The sequence below is a fragment of the Rhincodon typus genome, chromosome 12 (assembly GCF_021869965.1).
Source record: "Rhincodon typus isolate 14 chromosome 12, sRhiTyp1.1, whole genome shotgun sequence".
Classification (NCBI taxonomy): Eukaryota; Metazoa; Chordata; class Chondrichthyes; order Orectolobiformes; family Rhincodontidae; genus Rhincodon; species Rhincodon typus.
The window spans coordinates 40,938,378-40,959,421 of record NC_063343.1 but is presented as its reverse complement, the minus strand read 5'-3'; the positions used below and the strand labels follow the sequence as shown (position 1 = coordinate 40,959,421).

At 39.6% G+C, this 21,044-nt stretch overlaps 1 protein-coding gene across 6 annotated transcripts in view; it reads right to left on the bottom strand.

Moving 5' to 3' along the window:
* Positions 1 to 18,041: 18,041 nt before the first annotated feature.
* Positions 18,042 to 21,044, bottom strand: part of LOC109931015 (polypeptide N-acetylgalactosaminyltransferase 10-like) — an 82,723-nt gene continuing 79,720 nt past the window's right edge. For all 6 annotated transcript variants that reach the window (XM_048603680.1, XM_048603681.1, XM_020530370.2 and 3 more), the window contains one exon: positions 18,042 to 20,529. In XM_048603680.1, the coding sequence (XP_048459637.1) occupies positions 20,365 to 20,529 (165 nt within the window). In that variant the 3' untranslated portion in view covers positions 18,042 to 20,364. The remainder of the gene's footprint in view (positions 20,530 to 21,044) is intronic.

Sequence of the window (21,044 nt, the reverse complement as noted above, 5' to 3'; positions counted from 1 at the left end):
ATACTTTTAATGGTGCATCTGAAGAAGTTGGTGATATGTCAAATTTCCTGAGCCACCTGAGGAAGAGGTGTTGTTGTGCCTTGTTGACCGTCGCATGACAGTGGGAAGTCCAGGACAGGCTGTCGTTACTCCGAGGAACTTGATGCTCTTCAATCTCTCAACCTCAGTTCCATTTTTTTAAATGGCGACGTGTTCTCCTCCTTTCTTTCTGAAGTCGATGATCAATTCTTTAGTTTTGTCAATGTTAAGAGACAGATCATTTTCATTGCACCACGTCACCAAGCCCTACATCTCCTTTCTGTATTTTGACTCGTCATTGTTAGAAATCAGTCCCATTACGGTGGTGTCATCAGCAAACTTGGCAACACAGTCGTAGGTGTATAGGGAGTACAATAGGGGGCTGAAGACGCATCCTTGGGGGGCTCCAGTGTTGAGTGTTATTGTGGAGGAGGTGCAGTTACCTATCCTCACTGATTGCGGCCTATGGGTCAGAAAGCTGAGGATCCAGTTGCAGAGAGCGGAGCCGAGACCAAGGTCACACAGTTTTGAGAACAGTCTGGAGGGGATAATGGTGTTGAAGGCAGAGCTGTAGTCAACAAGCAGGAGTCTGACATAGGTGTCTTTGTTGTCCAGATGTTTCAGGGATGAGTGCAGGTCTAGGGATATGGCATCCTCTGTGGATCTGTTATGTCAGTGGGCAAATCGTAGGGGACCAAGGCAGGCTGGGGGACTGGAGTTGATGCAGGTCATGACCAGCTTCTCGAAGCACTTCATGATTATTGAAGTCAGAGCTATTGGGTGGTAGTCATTAAGGTACACTGCATTTGTTTTCTTGGGTATGGGGATGGTAGTGGTCTTCTTGAAGCAGGTAGGGACTTCAGCTTGTAGGAGGGAGAGGTTGAAGACGTCAGTAAATATCTCCACCAGTTGGTCTACACAGGATCTGAGTACTTGGCTGGGGACAGCGTTCGGGCTCATCGCTTTCCTTGGGTCAACTCCCAGGAAGACCGATCTGACTTCTGAAGCAGTGACAGAGGGATAAGGTGTGACCGGGGCTATCGGAGCAGGCATTGCCACACCGGTGGTATTCTGCTCAAACCGAGTGTAGACAGCATTGATTGTGTCAGGGAGAGATGTGTCTTTGTCTGCTATCTTACACTATTTCACTTTGTATCCTATAATGTCACTTAGGCCTTGCCATAGATGATGGGAGTTTGTTTGGTAGGTCTGGACTCTAACTTAGTCCAGTCCTGCCTCTTGGCCTCCCTGATGGCATTGTGGAGTTCATATCTGGATTTTCTGTACTGGTCCAGGTCACCCAACTTGAATGCTACATATCTGGTCCTCAGTAGGGAGTGGATTTCCTGGTTCATCCAAGGTTTACGGTTGGGGAACACTCCAATTGATTTAGCGATAGTAGGAACTGCAGATGCCGGAGAATCTGAGATAATAAGATGCAGAGCTGGATGAACACAGCAGGCCAAACAGCATCTGAGAAAGGTCTGAAGAAGGGTCTAGGCCCGAAACGTCAGCTTTCCTGCTCCTCTGATTTTACTCCGATTGATTTTGTTGGTACACCTTTCTGCATTTTAAGACATCCAGCATCTCCTCTTCTGTATTATGGAAACTTTTCAAGATATCACTGTTTATTTTCCCCAAGTTCTCTAGCTTCCATATCCTTCTCCACAGTAAATACTCATGCAAAATAGTCATTTAGTATCTCAATCTTCTCCTCTGATCACACATGTGGACCACCTTCTTGATCTTTAAGGGGCACTATTCTGTCCCAAGGTACTTTTTTGTTCTTAATGTATTTGTAGGATATCTTTGGATTCTCCTTAATCCTATTTGCCAAAGCTATCTCATGTCCCCGCTTTTTACTGTCCTGATTTCTCTCCAGTATACTCCTGCCGTTGTACTCCTCAAGGGAGCAAAAACAGAAAAGCTGGAAAAGCTCAGCAGGTCTGGCAGCAGCTGTGAAGAAAAAATCATAGTTAATGTTTCATGTTTGGTGACCCTTCCTCAGAACCCAGTTGTATGAGACAGGAGCAAGCTGAAATAATGGGTCTGCCTGGGCAGTCCTGTTAATGGATTTTTGAAAGGAGGTAGAAACGAGCTGTGTGGGACTGGGGGACTATCAGCTTGGAGGTAGTTGGTGGGGTATGTGGGTTAGGGAGGGGGGTGGGGGGCAAGTGGGAGTGAAATCACAGATGACATGAGGTCAGTTACCATAGTTGATACAGTGGCCTGATATTCCATGGTGGGGTCATGATCCAGGGGAAGATAGGACACTCAGCCTCTGCAATGTAGAGGTCAATACTTCAGACTACAACAGCACCACCCTTATTGGCAGGCTTAATAACAAAGTCAGAGTTGGATCTAAGTGCACAGAGTGCAGTCATTTTGGAGGGAGATAGGTTGGATTGGGTGAGGGATGCAGAGAAATTGAGGCAACCAATGTCACATCAACAGTTCTCAATGAACAGATCAAGTGTAGGTAAAAGGCTGGAGGGCAGGGTCCAGGTGGAGGAAGAGTGTTGGAACTGGGCGAAGGGGTCTGCGGGACGGGGAGAGGACTCTTGTCCAAAGAAATGGGCACAGAGGCGAAGACGGCTTTGACGTCATGCCGTGCCTGAAATTCATTAAGGTGGGAACACAGAGGGATAAAGCTGAGACCTTTGTGGAGTATAGAATATTCAGCATTGGAGAGCACAAGGTTAGGAGGGATGGTGAATACCTGAGAGGAGGTTGGATTTGGGGAGGGGATGGAGTCAGAGAGAAGGGGAGGGGAAGGTTCCAGAGGGTCATGGGTTGTTGCATTTTGTGACCCTTGATGCCTGAGAGAAAAAGAAAATGTTTCTGGCTAGCAAGGCAAATAAGCCATAGGATGGTGGAACTATGGAGCGATATAGCCCTGAGCCAGTGTGATGCGATACTGTTGGAGAGAGATCAAGTGTGTGCATGTGACACCAGATGGCACAGAGTGTGGATCTCAGGATGTGGCGAGAGCAGCTGTCCATGGAACGTTGAACATCATGGAGATACCTATGATCCTGGGTGGATTCAAACCACAAGGGATTCACTCGATTCCAGCAGTCAATACCTGCCATATGCCTCCTTTTTCCTGATCAGGGTCTCCATTTCTCTAGTCATTCAGCATTCCCTACACCTATCAGCCTTGCCCTTCATACTAACAGGAACTATTGCCTCTGGATGCTGCTTGGCCTGCTGTGTTCATCCAGCTCTACACCGTGTTATCTCAGATTCTCCAGCATCGGCAGGTCCTACTATTTCTATTACCTCTGGACACTAGTTTTCTCATTTTTGAAGGCCTCCCACTTTCCAACCATCCCTTTACCTGCAAATAGTCTCTCCCAATCAACTTTTGAAAGTTCTTGCCTAAGGCTGTCAAAATTACTCCAATATAAAACTTTAACTTTTAGATCAGGTCTATCCTTTTCTATAAATATTTTAAAACTAATAGAAAATCAGAAATCACACAATACCAGATTACGATTCAAAAGTTCATTTGAAATCACAAGCTTTTGGAGCACTACTTCTTCGTCAGGTGACGTGAAAGAGCAGTGGTCCAAAAGCTTGTGATTTTATGTAACCCTGTTGGACTATAACCTGGTGTCATGTGACTTCTGACTTTTTCCACCCCAGTCCAACACTGGTACCTCTACATCATTAAAACTAGTAGAATTATGATCACTGGCCCAACAGTGTACCTCCTCAATCACTTGGCCAGCCCTATTTCCTAAGATGTCAAGTTTTGCTCCTTCTCTAGTAGATTCATCCACATACTGAGTGAGAAAATCTTCCTGTACACACTTAAAAATTCCTCTCCATCCAAGCCCTTAATACTTTGGCAGGCCCAGTCTATGTTTGGAAAGTTAAAACCCCCCCTATCATTACAACCCTATCATTCTTACAGATATTTTGAGTTCTCCTTACAAATTTGCTTCTCAGTTTCTCACTGAGTATTGGAGGGCCTATGTACAATCCCAATAAGGTGACCATCCTTTACTTATTTCCCAAATAACTGCCCTGGACGTACTCCCAGGAATATCCTCCCTAAGTACAGCTGTAATGTTATCCGTAACGAGAAACACTATTCCACCTCTCTTTTCCCACTGCCCCGCTCCCCCCCCCCCCACCCCGACTTTCTAGCTTTCATGTAGCATCTATATCTTGTAACATTAAGTTGCCAGTCCTGCCCTTTCCTGAGCCATGCTTCTGTAATAGCTATGATATCCAAGTCCCATGTTCCCAACCATGGTTTGAGTTCATTTGTCTTACCAGTCAGGCATCTTGCATTGAAATAAATTAAAATGCATTTATCAGACTTACCTCATTCTCTGCCTTGCTCTTGCCTAACTTGACTATTTGACTTGCTCCTCTTCTCAACCATACCAGCCTTAGACGTGCTTCTTTTCTCACTATCTCTTTGCGACCCACCCCTCTCTTACTAGTTAAAATGCTCCTGAGTAGCAGTAGCAAATCTCCCCAGCAGTGACACTCGGTTTACTCAATTTTTTTTTGCCTTTTTAAGTACTCAAAAATCTTGCTTTTCATTTTTATATTTCTAGTTAGTTTCCTCTCATATTCAAATTTCTTCCTTCTGACTAATCTTCTAAACATTTTCTTCTTTTCTTTATATTCTGACCAATCATCTGACCTGCCACCTTCATTGTAAGTTAAATGCCTTTTCCTTAAGTTTTATGCTTTCCATTTCATCTTAATTAACCACAGATGTTGGGACCATCCTTTAAAAAGTTTGTGTTTTCCAAATGTTTGGTGTCATCTCCTAGTAATTAACTACCATCCCAAATATCCCAACTGATATATCTAAGAATTATTGAAATCCTTTAACTCTATGAATGCAAATACAATGTGTGATCCCACAATGACCAATGCCTGAAACAAATTCAAGCTCAAAGTCACCATGCAAGCTAATATACATAGGCTTGTTACATGTTTTAAATTAAACATCAAAGCAAACCAGGGATGAAAGATATCAAAATGCCTTTTTTTTTTTTAAAAGGGCTTTCTAAAAAATAAACTGTCTTGTTTTCGTTTGACCTTAGTCTTTGCAAAAATGTTAGATGATAGTATGAGGTTTGTAATAGCAGAGTATTTTTTTCGATATAATATAACTAAACATAATCAACAGAGATTCATGAAGGGGAAATCATGCCTGACAAATTCATTAGAATTCTTTGAGGAGATTCCAGACAGGATAAAAGGGAACCAACAGATGTAATATATTTGGATTTCTAAAAGACATTTGGTAAGGTATCACACATAAAGCTACTCAACAAGAACTGAAGGTGTTGGAAGTAGTATACAGAGAATTAGCAGAATATTAGAAGATAGAGAGTTGGGATAAGGGATACATATTCAGGATAGTAACCTGTAATTAGTGGAGTGCCTCAGAGACCACTTCAGAGGCCGTTATTATTTATAACATATATTAATGACTAGGATGACAGAAGTGAATGCACTTGTGATAAGTTTGTGGATGACACAAAAATAGGTGGAAAAATAAGTGGTGAGGATGACATGAAGAGTCTACAGAGGGAAATAAACAGGTTAAGTCAGTGTCAAAAACTTTACATAACATAAAACAAAAAGCTGTGGATGCTGGAATTCAAACGAAAACAGAAATTGCTGGAGAAACTCAATAGATCTGGCAGCATCTGTGGAGAGAGACCAGAGTTAATGTTTCAAGTTGACTGTTTCACGTTTCTGTTTCAGAACAGAGGAAAGGTCACTAGACTCAAAACATTAACTCTGCTTCCTCAAAAACTTGGCACTTGCAATTTAAATGTGGGAAATGTGATGTTCTACACTTTGGAAGAGAGGAGCTGAATATTATTTAAATGGAGAAAGACTGCAGAAAGCTGCAGCCCAAAGAGATTTGGAAGTTATTGTTCAGAAATCACAACATATCAACTTACAAGTTCAATAGGTAATATGGAAGGCAAATGGAATGTTTGCATGTAATTCAAAGGGAATGGAGTACAAAGAGAGGGAAGTCTTCCTAAAATTATACAAGGCACCAATTAGTCCATTCCTAGAATACCATGAACAGTTTTAGTCCCCTAATCTAAGCAAAGATTTTTGCATTGGAGGCAGTCCAGAGAAGCTTTGCTATGTTAAGTCCAGTTATGGAGGGATTTTCTTATGAAGAAATGTGTAGATTGGTGTTGCACTCATTGGAGTTGAGTAGAACGAGAGTCAACCTTAATGAAACATATAAGGTTGTCAGGTGGCTTGACAAGGTAAAGCAGAGATGTTACCCCTGTGGGAAAGTCTAGAACCAGAGGTCATAATCTGAGAGGAAGGGGTCACCCAGTTAAGACAGAGATGAGGAGGAATTGCTTCTTTCAGAGTGTAGTTATTCTGTGGAATAATTTACCACAGAGGGCTGTACAGGCTGTGTCATTAAAAATCTTAGCCTTGAAGTTAATTAATCATTAAGGGAATCAAGGGTTATATGGAGAAGGTAACAAAGAGAAACTGAGGATTTGGGTCAGCCATGATGTTATTCAATGGCAGAGCAGTCACAATGGACCAAATGGTGTTCTTCTGCTCCTATGTTTTATAGGCTTATGGATTTGGTCTTGACTGACCAAAACTACAGATTCTACTTCACAGTTGACAAATTATTTATAGACTGGAAAGACTGATAAAAAAAGCTACAAATGACTGAACTATTTACATACCCTATGACAAATTTTCCATTTTGTTCTCTTTTCCCCTTTCAATTTTTTATTTGTTCAAAATCTAATACATTTCTAACTTCTGTTTTGCTGGAAGATGATGGACACTTATCTTTCCATATACACTGTCTGACCTGTTGAATATTTTCAGTATTTTCTGCTTGTACTACTGTTGTAAAGATTCCATTTAAACCTAAGTTTAATTTGACATGTGAATTAATAAACAAAAGCAGAAGAACTGCAAGTCCCAAACGAATTGAGATTTTTTTTTGTCATCCCCTCCCTATAAACATATATTGGTCAGAATCTTTGTAAAAACAGTTGATGTGTCAATAATTTCCTTAGAAGAAAAGAAAACTGGTTACATTTTTAGAAGTGGCTTGATAGTTATAGTGATTAGTGGAGGGTAAGTATGTCATGGCACAGATGAATTCCTGTGCTGCTGAGTTCATGAAAATGTCACTTGCAGAAAGCATCAATGCAACACAGAACACCAAATGGTACAGGGTCCATTTTTTAAATGATACAAGAAAATGTGTCCCAGTGGCTATAACAAATAAGTAATGCCGCCTAAGTGAACATAGATGTTAACTAAAGAGTTAGAATCTCTGTTTGTTCAAATGTGCTTGTGTGTCAAATTATTGTCTTTTCTACAGTAATGGAAAATACATTTGTTCTTATACTGTGAGAATGTTTTTCTTTAGAAACTTAACATTCCAACATTGAACTGTGTCAGCAATATATGGGCAGTAGAATGAAAAAATTCCTGGGATGTTTCCACAATTATAATCAGTTTAACAGCAGTGACAGATACTCACACTTGATTATTCATCAAAATGATGCAGTGTACCACAGTTTGGATCAGCATATCAACAGATATCTAGGTTTTAATAAGGTCTGAAAGAAATCTTAGCTGTAATGTTATTTATTGTAAGATTTGGAGAGATAGAAAGTGTGCATATTGATAGAACATTTGCATACAATGGGAAATCCTTACCCAACGAATAAAGGTTGGGATAATCAGTGTTAGGATAGTGGATCACTTCGCAATACTGGACTACTTACCTTGGTTTCATTTCCACCAAGCTAAATGTATTGAACCTATGTCCAGCAATGATTTCTCCTCCTGTTCCCCATTCAGCCAATATGTCCTTTTTAATATCCCAAGTTTTAATGGTTGGATCTCAATTTTCATCATTTACGTGATTTCCATTGAAGAAATGGCATAGTAGCATGAGATCAGTTTTCACACATTTACAGAAGATACTTAGCTTTATCTAACACTATCTTCAATTCTATCAACATTTCTTTTGTCAGACTATCGATCTGATACTAAATTTTGTGTGAACCAAAATGTTTTTCAACAAAACACGAGACGAACAAAATCCATCCTCTTGATGCCCTGAATATTAGTTAATATTGCTTAGACCACATTTGCTATGCCCTTGTTTATGCTGAAGCAGTTGATATCCCAAGAAACTATGGTCTGTACTACTTCACAGTGCACATTCTATCCATTACCAACATGTCTCTACCACATTGTGCACCTGCCTCAAGTGGGAAAAAAAATCTTCAAAACTTCAAAAGTAGAATTTTTAAATCTCCTTAACAAATTTGAGATCTAGTTTACATAAACACAACCATGCTGAAATGTCATTGCTCTGAACTCTTCTACTCACTGATTTTTTGCTTAAATTTTCCCTAATTCACTGAATTCAAAATTATTGTTTTAGTGTAAAGTTCTTTAATGGTTTGAACAGACTGTATCTCTGCAGTCTCTCCCAATCTTACTTAAACATCTGTTCTTCAGTTTTCCAACCCTTTCCTCCTCTAGTCACCACACCCACCACCATCAATAGCAAAACCATCAAACATAAGCTTTCTAAAACTTCATTGATTGCTTTCTCTCATCTTATTTTTAAGTTTCATTAAAACCTAGTTTTGATCAACCCTTCAGTAATCTACTCCTGTATGACAGCAGTTTATCCCTTCTTTAAAAATATTGAAGCTCTTGAACATTTTCAAGCTAAAGCATTGTTACATAAAGGACTGCATGTAATATATTACTGCTGGAGTACTTGAATCACTGTAAAATGATTCTTTGTTAATTTCAAAGTTTGTATAGTCAGTGACTTAGTATGTCTCTGCCTCTATGTATTACCTCACTTGCTGCAATAGTTTTACCCTGGACAGATCATCTGACTTTGGTATTCAGCACTTTTCAGAGAAAGCACCTATGGTACCTTGTGTTGACACAGTAAATATGGATGGGAGCAGTAAGTTGCAAAGAGGCATTGATAGATTAGTTATTGGTAAACTGTGGCTGAGGAGAGTTTAGTGTGGAAAAGTGCAAGTTCATCCGCTTTGGACTTAACTAAGATATTTTAGATTACTCTAACTGGTATAAATGATTTGGATGGTAATATAGAAGGCATGACTAGTAAGTTTGTGGACAACACCAAAATTGGTGGCATAGTTGACAGTGAAGAAGGTTTTCTAAGATTACAAAGAGATCTTGATCAAATGGGTCAATGGGCTGAAAAATGACAGATGGAGTTCAATCTGGATAAACGTGAGGTATTGCATTTTGGTGCAGCAAACAAGGATTCGGCTTATACATTTAATGGTAGAACACAGGGACCTAGGGATGCAGATACATAATTCTTTGAAGTTTGCGTCACATATAGACAGGGTGGTTAAAATGGCGTTTGGCATGCTTGGCTTCATCGCTCAGTCATTTCAGTATAGGAGTTGGGAAGTCATGTTGAGGTTGTACAGGAAATTGGTGAGGCATCTTCTGGAATATTGTATCCAGTTCTGGTCACCCAGTTATAGGAAGGACATTATTAAACTGGACGGGGGTTCAGAAGAGATTTACCAGAATGTTGCTAGGTGTGGAAGGTTTTTTGTAAAGAAAGGCTGCACAGACTGGGACTGTTTTCACTGGAGCGTAGGAGGTTGAGAGGTGACCTGATAGAAGTTTATAAAATAATGAGAGGTACAGATAGAGTTAATAGTAACTGTCCTTTCCCTAGAATGGTGGATTTCAAGAATAGGGGGGCATATTTTGAAAGGTGAGAGGGAGAGATTTAAAAAAGACATGAAGGGCAATTTTTATTTTTTAAACACAGAGGGTGGTTCACATGTGGAAGAAACTTTCTGCAGATGTGGGTACAATTACAATGTTTAAAAGACATTTGGATAATTACATGAATAGGAAGGGTTTGGAGGGATATGGGCCTGGAGCAGGCAAGTGGAACTACTTCAGTTTGGGATTATGTTCAGCATGGTCTGGCTGGACCGAAGGGTCTGCTTCCATGCTGTATGACTCTACAGTAGGAAGATAGAAATTATAGACAAAGAAAACACTTCAAAGGTCACAGTACAAAAATCACTAAAAGCTAGTGGAAATGGACATGAACTACAAAAAAAAGGGCTCTTGAAGTATTGACTTTTATCATCTCACTGGAGCTAAAGAAAAGCTGGAGTCATGTTACAACTGCAAACAGCTCTTGTCAGACCCCAACTGTAGTATCAATTCTATTCTGGGCACTACATCACAATAACGATTTTAGCCTTGAAGAGAGTGCAGCATAATCCCAATATCATTGTGGTGAACCTAAAAGAGTTAAACCAAGAGGATATGTTGCATTAATGTAATTTGTATTCCTTTGAACAAGGAAGAATATTAGCTCACAGAATTGAGGTGTTCAAGGTAATCAAATAACTTGACAGGTTATATAAATACAAACTACTTCAATTGGGAAGAGTTCAGAACTAGCATGTAAAAGTTTAAAATTAGAGTTAGACCATTTAGGAGTGATGCTCTTCACACAAATGGTTGTGGAAATTTGAAACGTTTTCCATACATCATAGTTCAGGTTAGAGAAAATGAAAATTTCAAACCAAAAAACTTGATGGGCAAGGGAGGAGTTTTGTTAAGCAAGGATATTAAATGTTATGAAACCAAGGAACCAACAAAGAATAAGCTCAACACACACAGTTCTGCGGAAGGGTCACCGGACCCGAAATGTTAACTCTTTTTTTCCCTTCACAGATGCTGCCAGACCTGCTGAGCTTTTCCAGCAACTTTGTTTTTGTTCCTGATATACAGCATCCGCAGTTCTTTTGGTTTTTAAAGAATAAGCTCAAGTGACTGATTAGCCATCTCCTGCTCCATCATTGAGGTCATTAACTTTACGCCCCATCATTACAGAGAAATGGATATTACAGTTGTTCTATCATAGCTCACTCAATAAAACAAACAATTTTGAAGTCCCAAATTCCAGCAATTTCAATGACTACACAACAAGCTCAGCTTTCTGAAGCAGACCAGCATTGGTAAGTTGTCACAGTGAAGTCTACACCTGCATTGAAGTTCTCAATCAAAAGCATATGGTTAGATAGTGACACTGGAATAAATTCAAAGAAAATCCACAAACTGATAGAAAGTATCCCTTGATTTCCTTCTGCTACAAAAATGTAGTTATATATGTGTACATTATAGCACATTGTACAATTAGTTTTAGGCATAACTAGAAAGTTGATTAAAACTGAATTACGGAATGTACTTTTATTTTTACTGTAAGATTTACAATTTATTTCAGAGCCAACAATATTGTGTTTTTTCATTCAACATCTTACAGAAATATTACAAGGATTTGAAGTTCACCTAAAATAGCAAATTCCAGGCTAATCCAAGATTTATCCATCCAACATGTCATTAACCTAGAGTATGTTATATATTAGTTACCTCATGGAGTACTATATGTTCAAGGATTTGAAGCTAAATCTAAAATTGAAGATAGGGTGTTATTTTGCAGGAGAGAAGGAGATCACTAAGTTTTTAAGGGGAAGGATGATTTTGAAAAGGAGGGGGTATACAACAGAGGACAGGGAGACATTTACAATTTCAAATAAAATAATCATTAACTGTGGTGCAGATATTTTTTGTGCTGTATAACAAGTTCGGGGATAATTGGACAACAGATAACTTTTGGACATGCATCCTGAAATCTTCCACAGCTGAGGATTACTTACTTTATATCACTTTCAATTGAAGGCTCTCTGGTAAAATTTGGTTGCCACGATTAGCCAACACTTCTGTAACAACTGTCAGGATAATACAAAACAAAATGGATGGCCCTTGGCTTTTTCCCAGTCCAGCAATTCCAATGTACCTACGGTACATGAAGTAATGATCATGTATTGTTGTCAGTACGTAAAAAATGAAAAACCTTATCTATGAACAAGGTTCATTACACAGAGGGAATATCAAATCAAACTTGCAGGAAGTGTATTAAAATAATAAATCACTAAAGCATAAATTTATCAAAATTTATTTCTAAAAGAATGCCTTTTCAATAGTTAAAAATCAAATAATGTAGTAAATATTTCTCATTTATGAAGCCTAAAATTTAATAAATCTACTTATTGTATTGGAGCACATGACATTGATAGGTTTCATTTTACAAATGGGTGCAAAATAGATTGTTGCATGCATCACAAATGACATCTTACATGAATGTGTCATCATTTTTAAACCTGTCCCCAAACAACATAGTTAATGGTACAGTGTCTTTCCAATATCACTCCGTCACATTTTAACTTATTAGTAACGTATCCATGAATATACATGATATTCGCTACAACCTGTTCCCTAGCTACTGACTCCAAGCTATCCCTGTCCATTGGTAAGTGAGACTGTTGGCAAATTTGGTATCATATTTGGCTGAGATGAAACCCTGACCACGTATCTGCACACCTCTAATATCATTCAACTCAACAGTGACCCAGCCAAACACCATGGTAATCTTCATCCATGTCTTAACTACCTTTTCCCCTGACTATAACAATACATTCCTGGCCATCCTCTCTCATTCAGTTGTCAATAAACTGAAGGAATTCTAAAACAGTGCAGCCCATCCCCTTACTTGCATCAACTTATAGGATCGATTTATTTTTCAATCATTAATAATTTTGATTTAAGCAGATGACTAATTAAATTATTTTTAATTTTTAGTTACGAAACATTTTCTGTAACAAAGCCAATTGGCCTAAGTCAAAAGCAGATCATTTGCTTATGGTTTTATTGCTTAGGCAAGTATACATATTGTTAAACAACCTATTCAGAGATGTTCTTGCACACCTCTGTAACAAGTACGACTTGAACCTGGGCCTCTTGTTCCAGAAGCAGGGACACTACCATCATGTCAAAAGAGCCTTCTCAGGCTAATCCAAATCAAGGCTCAGGTGAGAATGTTTTGAGGTGAAAGAATTTTACTCAAAGACAGGGTTTAAGTTTCAAGACTAAACCAATTTAAAGTATGTAATCAATTGGTGTCTGTGTGTGCATGTGTATATCTATACACATACTTTGTAATTGGATTCTGTAATGACATCTGTAGTCTTGTAGTTGTTTTGTCCGTTTTAGATGTATAATTTGGGATGATAGTTATTCACAGGAGGGAACATGACACACTTTAAGCATAGAAGCCCTGCAGTGTGGAAACAGGGCATTCACCCCATCAAGTCCACACCAACCCACCGAGACTCACACCCACAACTCTTGTAACCCTGCATTCCCCATAGCCAATCCACCTAACCTGCACATGTTTCGATGTGGGAGGAAACTACAGCATTCTGAGGAAACTCACACGGATACATGGTAGAATGTGCAAACTCCACATCGACATCTCCCGAGGCTGGAATTGAACCCAGATCCCTGGTGCAATGAAGCAGCAGTGCTAACCACTGAGCCACTGTGCTGTCCCTGGGGGATCTGGTGGCGGGGTGGGGGGGGAGCGGAGGGGGTGAAATCATGATCTCACTGGTGTCATCTTTTCTTGGTAACAATTTAAAAGAGTTGGTAAGCTAACACAACTGTTACAAAAGGAATGATCTTACAAAGTCAGTCATCAGAAGGTCCAAGAATGATTCGCGATAGTAGGAAATGATATCAGCAAGATGACCATTACTTTTAAAGAAACCAATCTGAGATTGGGCAGACACAAACTAGCCAATCCAAAAATTGTACATGCACAAATACACTACTCAGTCCAGGAGGTCTCTGATTGTGCAAAAGGTTGTATGGCTAGCAAGCCTTAATACGCGGTGGCTCTTAGTGGTTCGATGCACAAAAAGGAAAGAAAGATGGAAAGAGAACATCAGTCAACAGAACAGAAAGCCCTTGCTCAGTCAACCAGTGTCATGAATTGGCATACCAATCTGGATCGACTGGAAAAACCACTGTTTTTATTAAGTATTACTTCCTTTGAAAATTTGCTTGCAAAATATTAGTACTTGGTACAGGTCTTGTAACTAATTAGGTCAAGTAAACTTTTAGATTGGCTCTTTCAAACATAACCTATAATTGTAGGGGAGAAAAGTTTAAAAAGTGAGCCCCAAAATCTTACAAAGTCCTGATCAGCCATTACACTGACACTTGGTTAAGCAAAACCCCAATTTTAAAAGTCATCTTTAGTTTCAAACCCTGGCATGATCTTGACATCTTCACCGACCCCAGAACCTCCCAGGGTATTTGCAGCAATCTAATTAAAGCCTCTTAACCATATCTTTTTTGAAATGTTTCACTGTTGGAGGCCACACCCTCAACTGTCTAAGTTCTGGCTTGCGAATTCCCTTCCCCTGAACCACTTTCTCTTTCAGCTTCCTGTAAGAGGCTTTTTAAAACTTATCTCTTTGACTAAGGTTTTAATAATCTGTCCTATTACCTTTTTCAATGATTCATTGTCAAATTTTGCATTATAATGCTCCTTGGGACATGTTATTATATTAAAGACATTATATAAATACAAGTTACTGTATTCAACACAGGAAGTAGGTTTTTGAAACTTTAATTTGAAACATCCTTCAATGAAGCATATCACAGGATTTACATTTTGTCCATCATTCAAGATTTAAATCAGGCTAATAAAACTGGAAGCAATTTAATTAAAAGTTAAAATGATAGTAGGATAAAGCTTTTACCTTAAATGATAAATAATTTGAATAATCTAGCAATATAAAAAACATAAAAATCAAAAGAACTGCGGATGCTGTAAATCAGGAACAAAAACAAAGTTGCTGGAAAAGCTCAGCAGGTCTAGCAGCATCTGTGGAGGACAAAACAGAGTTAACGTTTCGGGTCTGGTGACCCTTCCTCAGAACTGATGGTGGCTGGGAAAACGTCAGTTTATATGCAGAAAATAGGGAGGTGGGTGGGGTAGGGAGTAAACGATAGGATAGAGCCCAAAGGGAGAGAAAGACAGTCGGACAGACAAAGAAGTTGCTAACGATCAGGCTGGGAGGGTGAATAGTTGTTAGTGGGGACTGTTAGTAACTAACAACAGCGGGTGTGTAGTGGCAGGCTATGTGGTAACAAGGCCTGGTGTGTGGGGTGGGGGGCTGGGACATGGGAAAGTTTAAGCCCTAAAATTATTGAACTCAATATTGAGTTCGGAGGGCTGTAGGGTCCCTAAGCGGAAAATGAGTTGTTGTTCCTCCAGCTTGCGTTGGGCTTCACTGGAACACTGGAGCAAGCCAGAGACAGATGTTGGCCAGGGAGCAAGGTGGTGCATTGAAGTGGCAGGCAACAGGTAGTGGAGGGTCTTTTTTGCGAGCAGAACGTAGATGTCCTGCGAAGCGGTCGCCAAGTCTACGCTTCGTTTCCCCTATGTAGAAGAGACCATATTGTGAGCAGCAAATGCAGTAGACTAGATTCTTGCAAGTGCAGGTGAAGTGTTGCTTCACCTGGAAGGTATGTTTGGGCCCTTGGATACTGGGGAGGGAGGAGGTAAATGCATAGGTGTTGCACCTTCGCCGGTTACAGGGGAAGGTGCTGTAGGGCTGTGGGGAGGTGTTGGGGGTGAAGGAAGTATGGACCAGGGTGACCCAGAGGGAATGGTCCCTGCGGAAGGCGGACAAGGGAGGGGAGGGGAGGGGAATATGTGACTGGTGGTGGCATCTTGCTGGAGGTGGCGGAAATGGCATCTGATGATCTTCGGATGCGGATGCTGGTGGGATGGTAGGTGAGGATAAGGGGAACCCTATCACTGTTGTTGGAGGGAAGAGAAGGGGTGAGGGTAGAAGTGCGGGAGATGGGTCGGACCCAATTGAGGGTCAATGTGGACATTTCAGAGGACTGGCCACTGACTCCCACAGCTACCTGGACTAAACATCCTCACACCCCACTTCCTGTAAAGACTCCATCCCATTCTCTCAGTTCCTTGGTCTCCGTCGCATATGTTCAGATGAGGCCAACTTCGACAAGGAGCCTCCGAAATGTCCACATTCTTCCTCAACCGAGGATTTCCCAGCTCCATTGTCGACAGGGCCCTCAATCAGGTCCGACCCATCTCCCGCACTTCTGCCCTCACCCCTTCTCTTCCCTCCCGCAACAGTGATAGGGTTCCCCTTATCCTCACCTACTATCCCACCAGCATCCACATCCAGAAGATCATCCGACGCCATTTCCGCCACCTCCAGCAAGATGCCACCACCAGGGACCGTTCCCTCCGGGACACCCTGGTCCATACTTCCTTCACCCCCAACACCTCCCCATAGCCCTAAGGCACCTTCCCCTGTTACCTGCGAAGGTGCAACACCTATGCATTTACCTCCTCCCTCCCCAGTATCCAAGGGCCCAAACATACCTTCCAGGTAAAGCAACACTTCACCTGCACTTGCAAGAATCTAGTCTACTGTATTCGCTGCTCACAGTGTGGTCTCCTCTACATTGGGGAAACAAAGCGTAGACTTGGCGACCGCTTCGCAGAACATCTACGTTCCGCTTGCAAAAAAGACCCTCAACTACCTGTTGCCTGCCACTTCAATACATCACCTTACTCGCTGGCCAACATCTCTGTCTCCGGCTTGCTACAGTGTTCCAGTGAAGCCCAGCGCATGCTGGAGGAACTACACCTTATTTTCTGCTTGGGGACCCTACAGCCCTCCAGACTCAATATTGAGTTCAATAATTTTAGGGCCTAAACTCTCCCATGTCACAGCCCCCCACCCCACACACCAGGCCTTGTTACCACAGCCTGCCACTACAAACCCCCTGTTGTTAGTCACTAACAGTCCCCATTAACAACTATTCATCATCACAGCCTGATCGTTAGCAACTCCTTTGTCTGTCCGACTGTCTTTCTCTCTCTTTGGGCTCTATCCTATCGTTTACTCCCTACCCCACCCACCTCCCTATTTTCTGCATATAAACTGACGTTTTCCCAGCCACCATCAGTTCTGAGGAAGGGTCACCAGACCCGAAAAGTTAACTCTGTTTTGTCCCCACAGATGCTGCCAGACCTGCTGAGCTTTTCCAGCAACTTTGTTTTGTTCCTGAATATAACAAACATAATTGTTGTGAACAGCCACTAGTAATACACAGGAAAGTAAGATCTGTACAAAGGCCAGCATTTTGAGACCCCTTCATTTCAATTTTCTGCTTAATGCAATGAGACTATTTATGGACATGAGATCAACTAAAAAGGTTGGGTTACCTCTTGTACAGTATTTGGTTTCTTCAGCTACTCAGTTTACATGGCTGGAATTCCATGGTAGACGGCACCATTCCAGAAGTTCAACTGTATTCTGGTGTGGGGGGGGTTGTCATTAAATGTAAACAGAGGAAATAGCTAGGATCAGTCCTTAATACTTGGTTTCAATGCATCCAAAAACAGTAATGCTGGCATTAATGCGTATAGTTCCTTGAACAGACAATCAAGGTAAAAAAAAAGTACAGAATATAGACTTAAAATCTGAAGTACTGAAGTAGAATGGTTCACGGTCACAATCATATTAAACAAGGAGACTTGATCCAGATTTGGGCTAAAGATAGCATCAGTTGCTGATGCATCTCCGCTGACCACCCCCTCTCTGGTTCTGAATGGATATTTGGTTACATTTTTCTCTTTTCCTGTTCGGTGTTTGAGTCTTTGAGATGACAGAAATGTAGATTACAAATAAGACATGCATCAGTTCTAATAGTAGAACCACTAAGATTAGAAATGTTTGCTCCGGTGAATAAGATTGCCGAGTCCTACACTGCCTTGAGTAATGGTGCTTAAAATGTGCAAGTTGGTACATTGGCAATGCAAGATCTTAGAACATCACTCAAAGGGCAGTGAATACGATCTTGCAAGCATGCAGGGCATTTCCTTGGCTGAGACAAATCTGAGGGACATGTCAAATGATTCCAGCCTCTGAAGTTATGCATAGTTCCTGACATGTTCATAACCATTACCAACTACCTAAGTGTAAGTGTTACAAAAAGTAGTGATTTTACAAAATAATTTCAAAGACTAACAAATGTTGAAATTAAAGAGCCATGTTTCATTTAATAGTACAATTTATGTCAACTTCCTCAGATGCTTACAATGAAATATTTCATGCAAAGAAAAAATATTCAAAATGGAAAATACCAGAAAATATTTACACAGGCTGTTTAGGAGTCAGTGGACTTTCAATTTGAGAAATGTATACTTAAACAGAAAAGCACTTTGTAATTCTAAAACTGATTTTAAAAATATTTTGTCAGAATATATTTTGCAGTTGATATACACACCAGCTTAGGTAATTAAAAAGTAATATGGTTGTCCCTACCATTTCTTACACGTAGAATAGTTGCATTCTCTTTGTACTAGTACACATTCATGAGGCTGAGCGATTGTTATATTTAGAGCAGATATCTAGCATACATATTTGATCCATGTGATATTATTGATTTTCAAAAGGCATTCCAATCAACAGACCAAAACTAGAATGAAAGCGTTATCCAATTTCTGCTTATATAAATGGACTATTTGAAGTATCTACAAACCATTAAAATTTATAAAAGCCCAGACTAGAGATTAGCTTAATATTTAACTCAGAACAGTGCTTCCTCCACAAATTTTGGACTTTCAAAGATAAAATGAATTCTCTTCATGGGAAAATCCAAAATTTGCGACCATTAATAAAAGTCAGTAATAAATCCAACAAGGAATTCAAAAGAAACGTCTTTAGCCAAGAGTGCTAAGACATACATGGAATAGTTAACATCTTTCATAGAATTGCATTTCAGAGGAAGCTATATAGGTACATATGACAAAAGATATATGGATATGTTGTTAGAATAAGATGAAGTATGATGGGTAGAAGTTTTGGTGCAGTGTAAATACTGGTCTGAACCTATTGGGCCCAGTTGTGCATTTCTCTGCTTGACATTATGGAAGATGTAATGTATACTTGCATTTCCATTGGACAAGCCCATAAAAGTTCCATAAAGAGACTTGAATTCCATCATATTTGACAATGAGTATTTCATAGAAGTTATTTCTCTGTAAGATCGTTCACTATGGAAAAAATAGGTTGATTCATAAATCGTACAATTTCTATAATTATATCCTTCTTGTCATCCTGCAAAACACCTGATCATCTTGTATGGTAGTTGAAAGTTATCTTCTGCATAGACATAAATAAAGAGTAAACTTTTAAATACTCCCCACAGCTGATCAAGTTTTTTGTTGAAATAAATCTGTGCTTAATTCTTGCTGAGAGATTACAAGTTCAAACAAAAGACTTAAGCAACATTTCTCGGAGGGCATTTAAATTTTGTTACAGGCGTTGCATAAAGTTATTTGAATGCAAAACCTTACATGTTCCTAAATCAGGTCATTTCTAATAAACACAAACAGAGATTGGTCGCATGTAGACAGCGTCATTTTAAAGTGCAAAATAAGAGAGATAAGTTTACCCTGAATCCCAGAGTAAAATGTAATAGTGGTGTCAACATGAGAAACATACAAATGTAACAACTTGATTTTTAAAACCAGAAAATATGCAATCATGTAGGCACCATAGCACATTTTATGCTTTTCATTTTATTTTAATGGCGTTCTTCTGAAGGTAACTCCAGTAGTTAGGCTAACTAAATTGCAAATAAATTATTGTAGTATCCTTCTCTATCAATCAAGGAACTTTGAAACTGCAGCAGACTCCTCTGTGGAAAACAGAGCTTTATACAACATGGATACTTAGCCAGTTTGGAAAACATTACAGTCGTTTAATTGTTATTTTTCACTTCATGGATCTCTTTAAAGTGTGATCAAATCAGCGAACTTAAATAATTGCAGTAATTTAGTGAGATTAAAAGTTCAAGTCACGCCTACTCCAAAGGTGTGCCATCACATGTCCAAGCAAGTTGATTAAAAATAATTTACGTTTCCTAATTGACATTTCAAAAGTACTTCATTGGCTGTAAAGCGCTTTGAGACATCCAGTGATAGTGAAAAATTCTATACAAATGAAAATTTTTCTTTTTCTTTAGTCAAATAGAAAATGAATTGGCAAAGAGCGAGATGGCTAATTGCCCAGGTGTAATAAAAAACAGTGACATGGGTACTCTCTGCCTTTCACCGGCCAAGGCACTAAAAATTAGCTCAAGTTTTATTACTTCAGCATACAAGCACTGGTGCACTGCAAGAGCATTTGATGACATCATTAACAAACACCTGCTTATACCTAATCAGTCCTGAGATAAAACCTTTCAAAATACCAGAATTATTTAAAAAACCCTGGATATAGCTATAAAAACATCCCTTAAAAACCACCCTGAATAAAAATGATTACATCTCAATGTTTTAAATACAAGTCACTACAAGTTTCTAATGTTCATTTCTTCCAAAACTGTTGTATTTATATTTTCAAATAGCCACTGTTGTGTAGGAGATGAGGGATTACAGATATTCATAAAAATATTTTTATCCGTGACACTGCAGTCCAAACAGCTGTTACTGACTGGATGGTACAGAGTCTTGTCCTGGAAAACAAAATAGATGATAAATGGTTTTGGTATCAGCATGATAAAATCTGTTACTACTACATTTCCGCTTGCCGACATGCTTAATTTGCTGAAGACAAATAAAAACTCCATAGCCTATGAGGGGAGAATGAAAGCTCCAATCTACAGTTCCTATTCCTGAACACTATTCTTTAAGCCCTGCTGGCACGTGAACTTGTCCTGCAATTGTCTAAGATATAACTGAACACAAAATATGTGCTGATCCTGAAAACAACTGTATTGCACTTCCTGGAGTGGAGGAAATATTGAAGGACAGCATAACTAAAAATTAAAATTAGAAATGGTGGCAACACTCAACAGGTCATCAGCTAAGATAGTCCACTCTGGGCACAAGTTCTAAGATTTTTCTTACTTCCTTGAACTTCCATTCACCTGCTAAAATCAATCAATTAGCCATTCAAACTCACATGCAAAATATGTAATAGCCATAACAATCAGACAGCACATTTAAAAGTACTTAAAACAATAGTTTA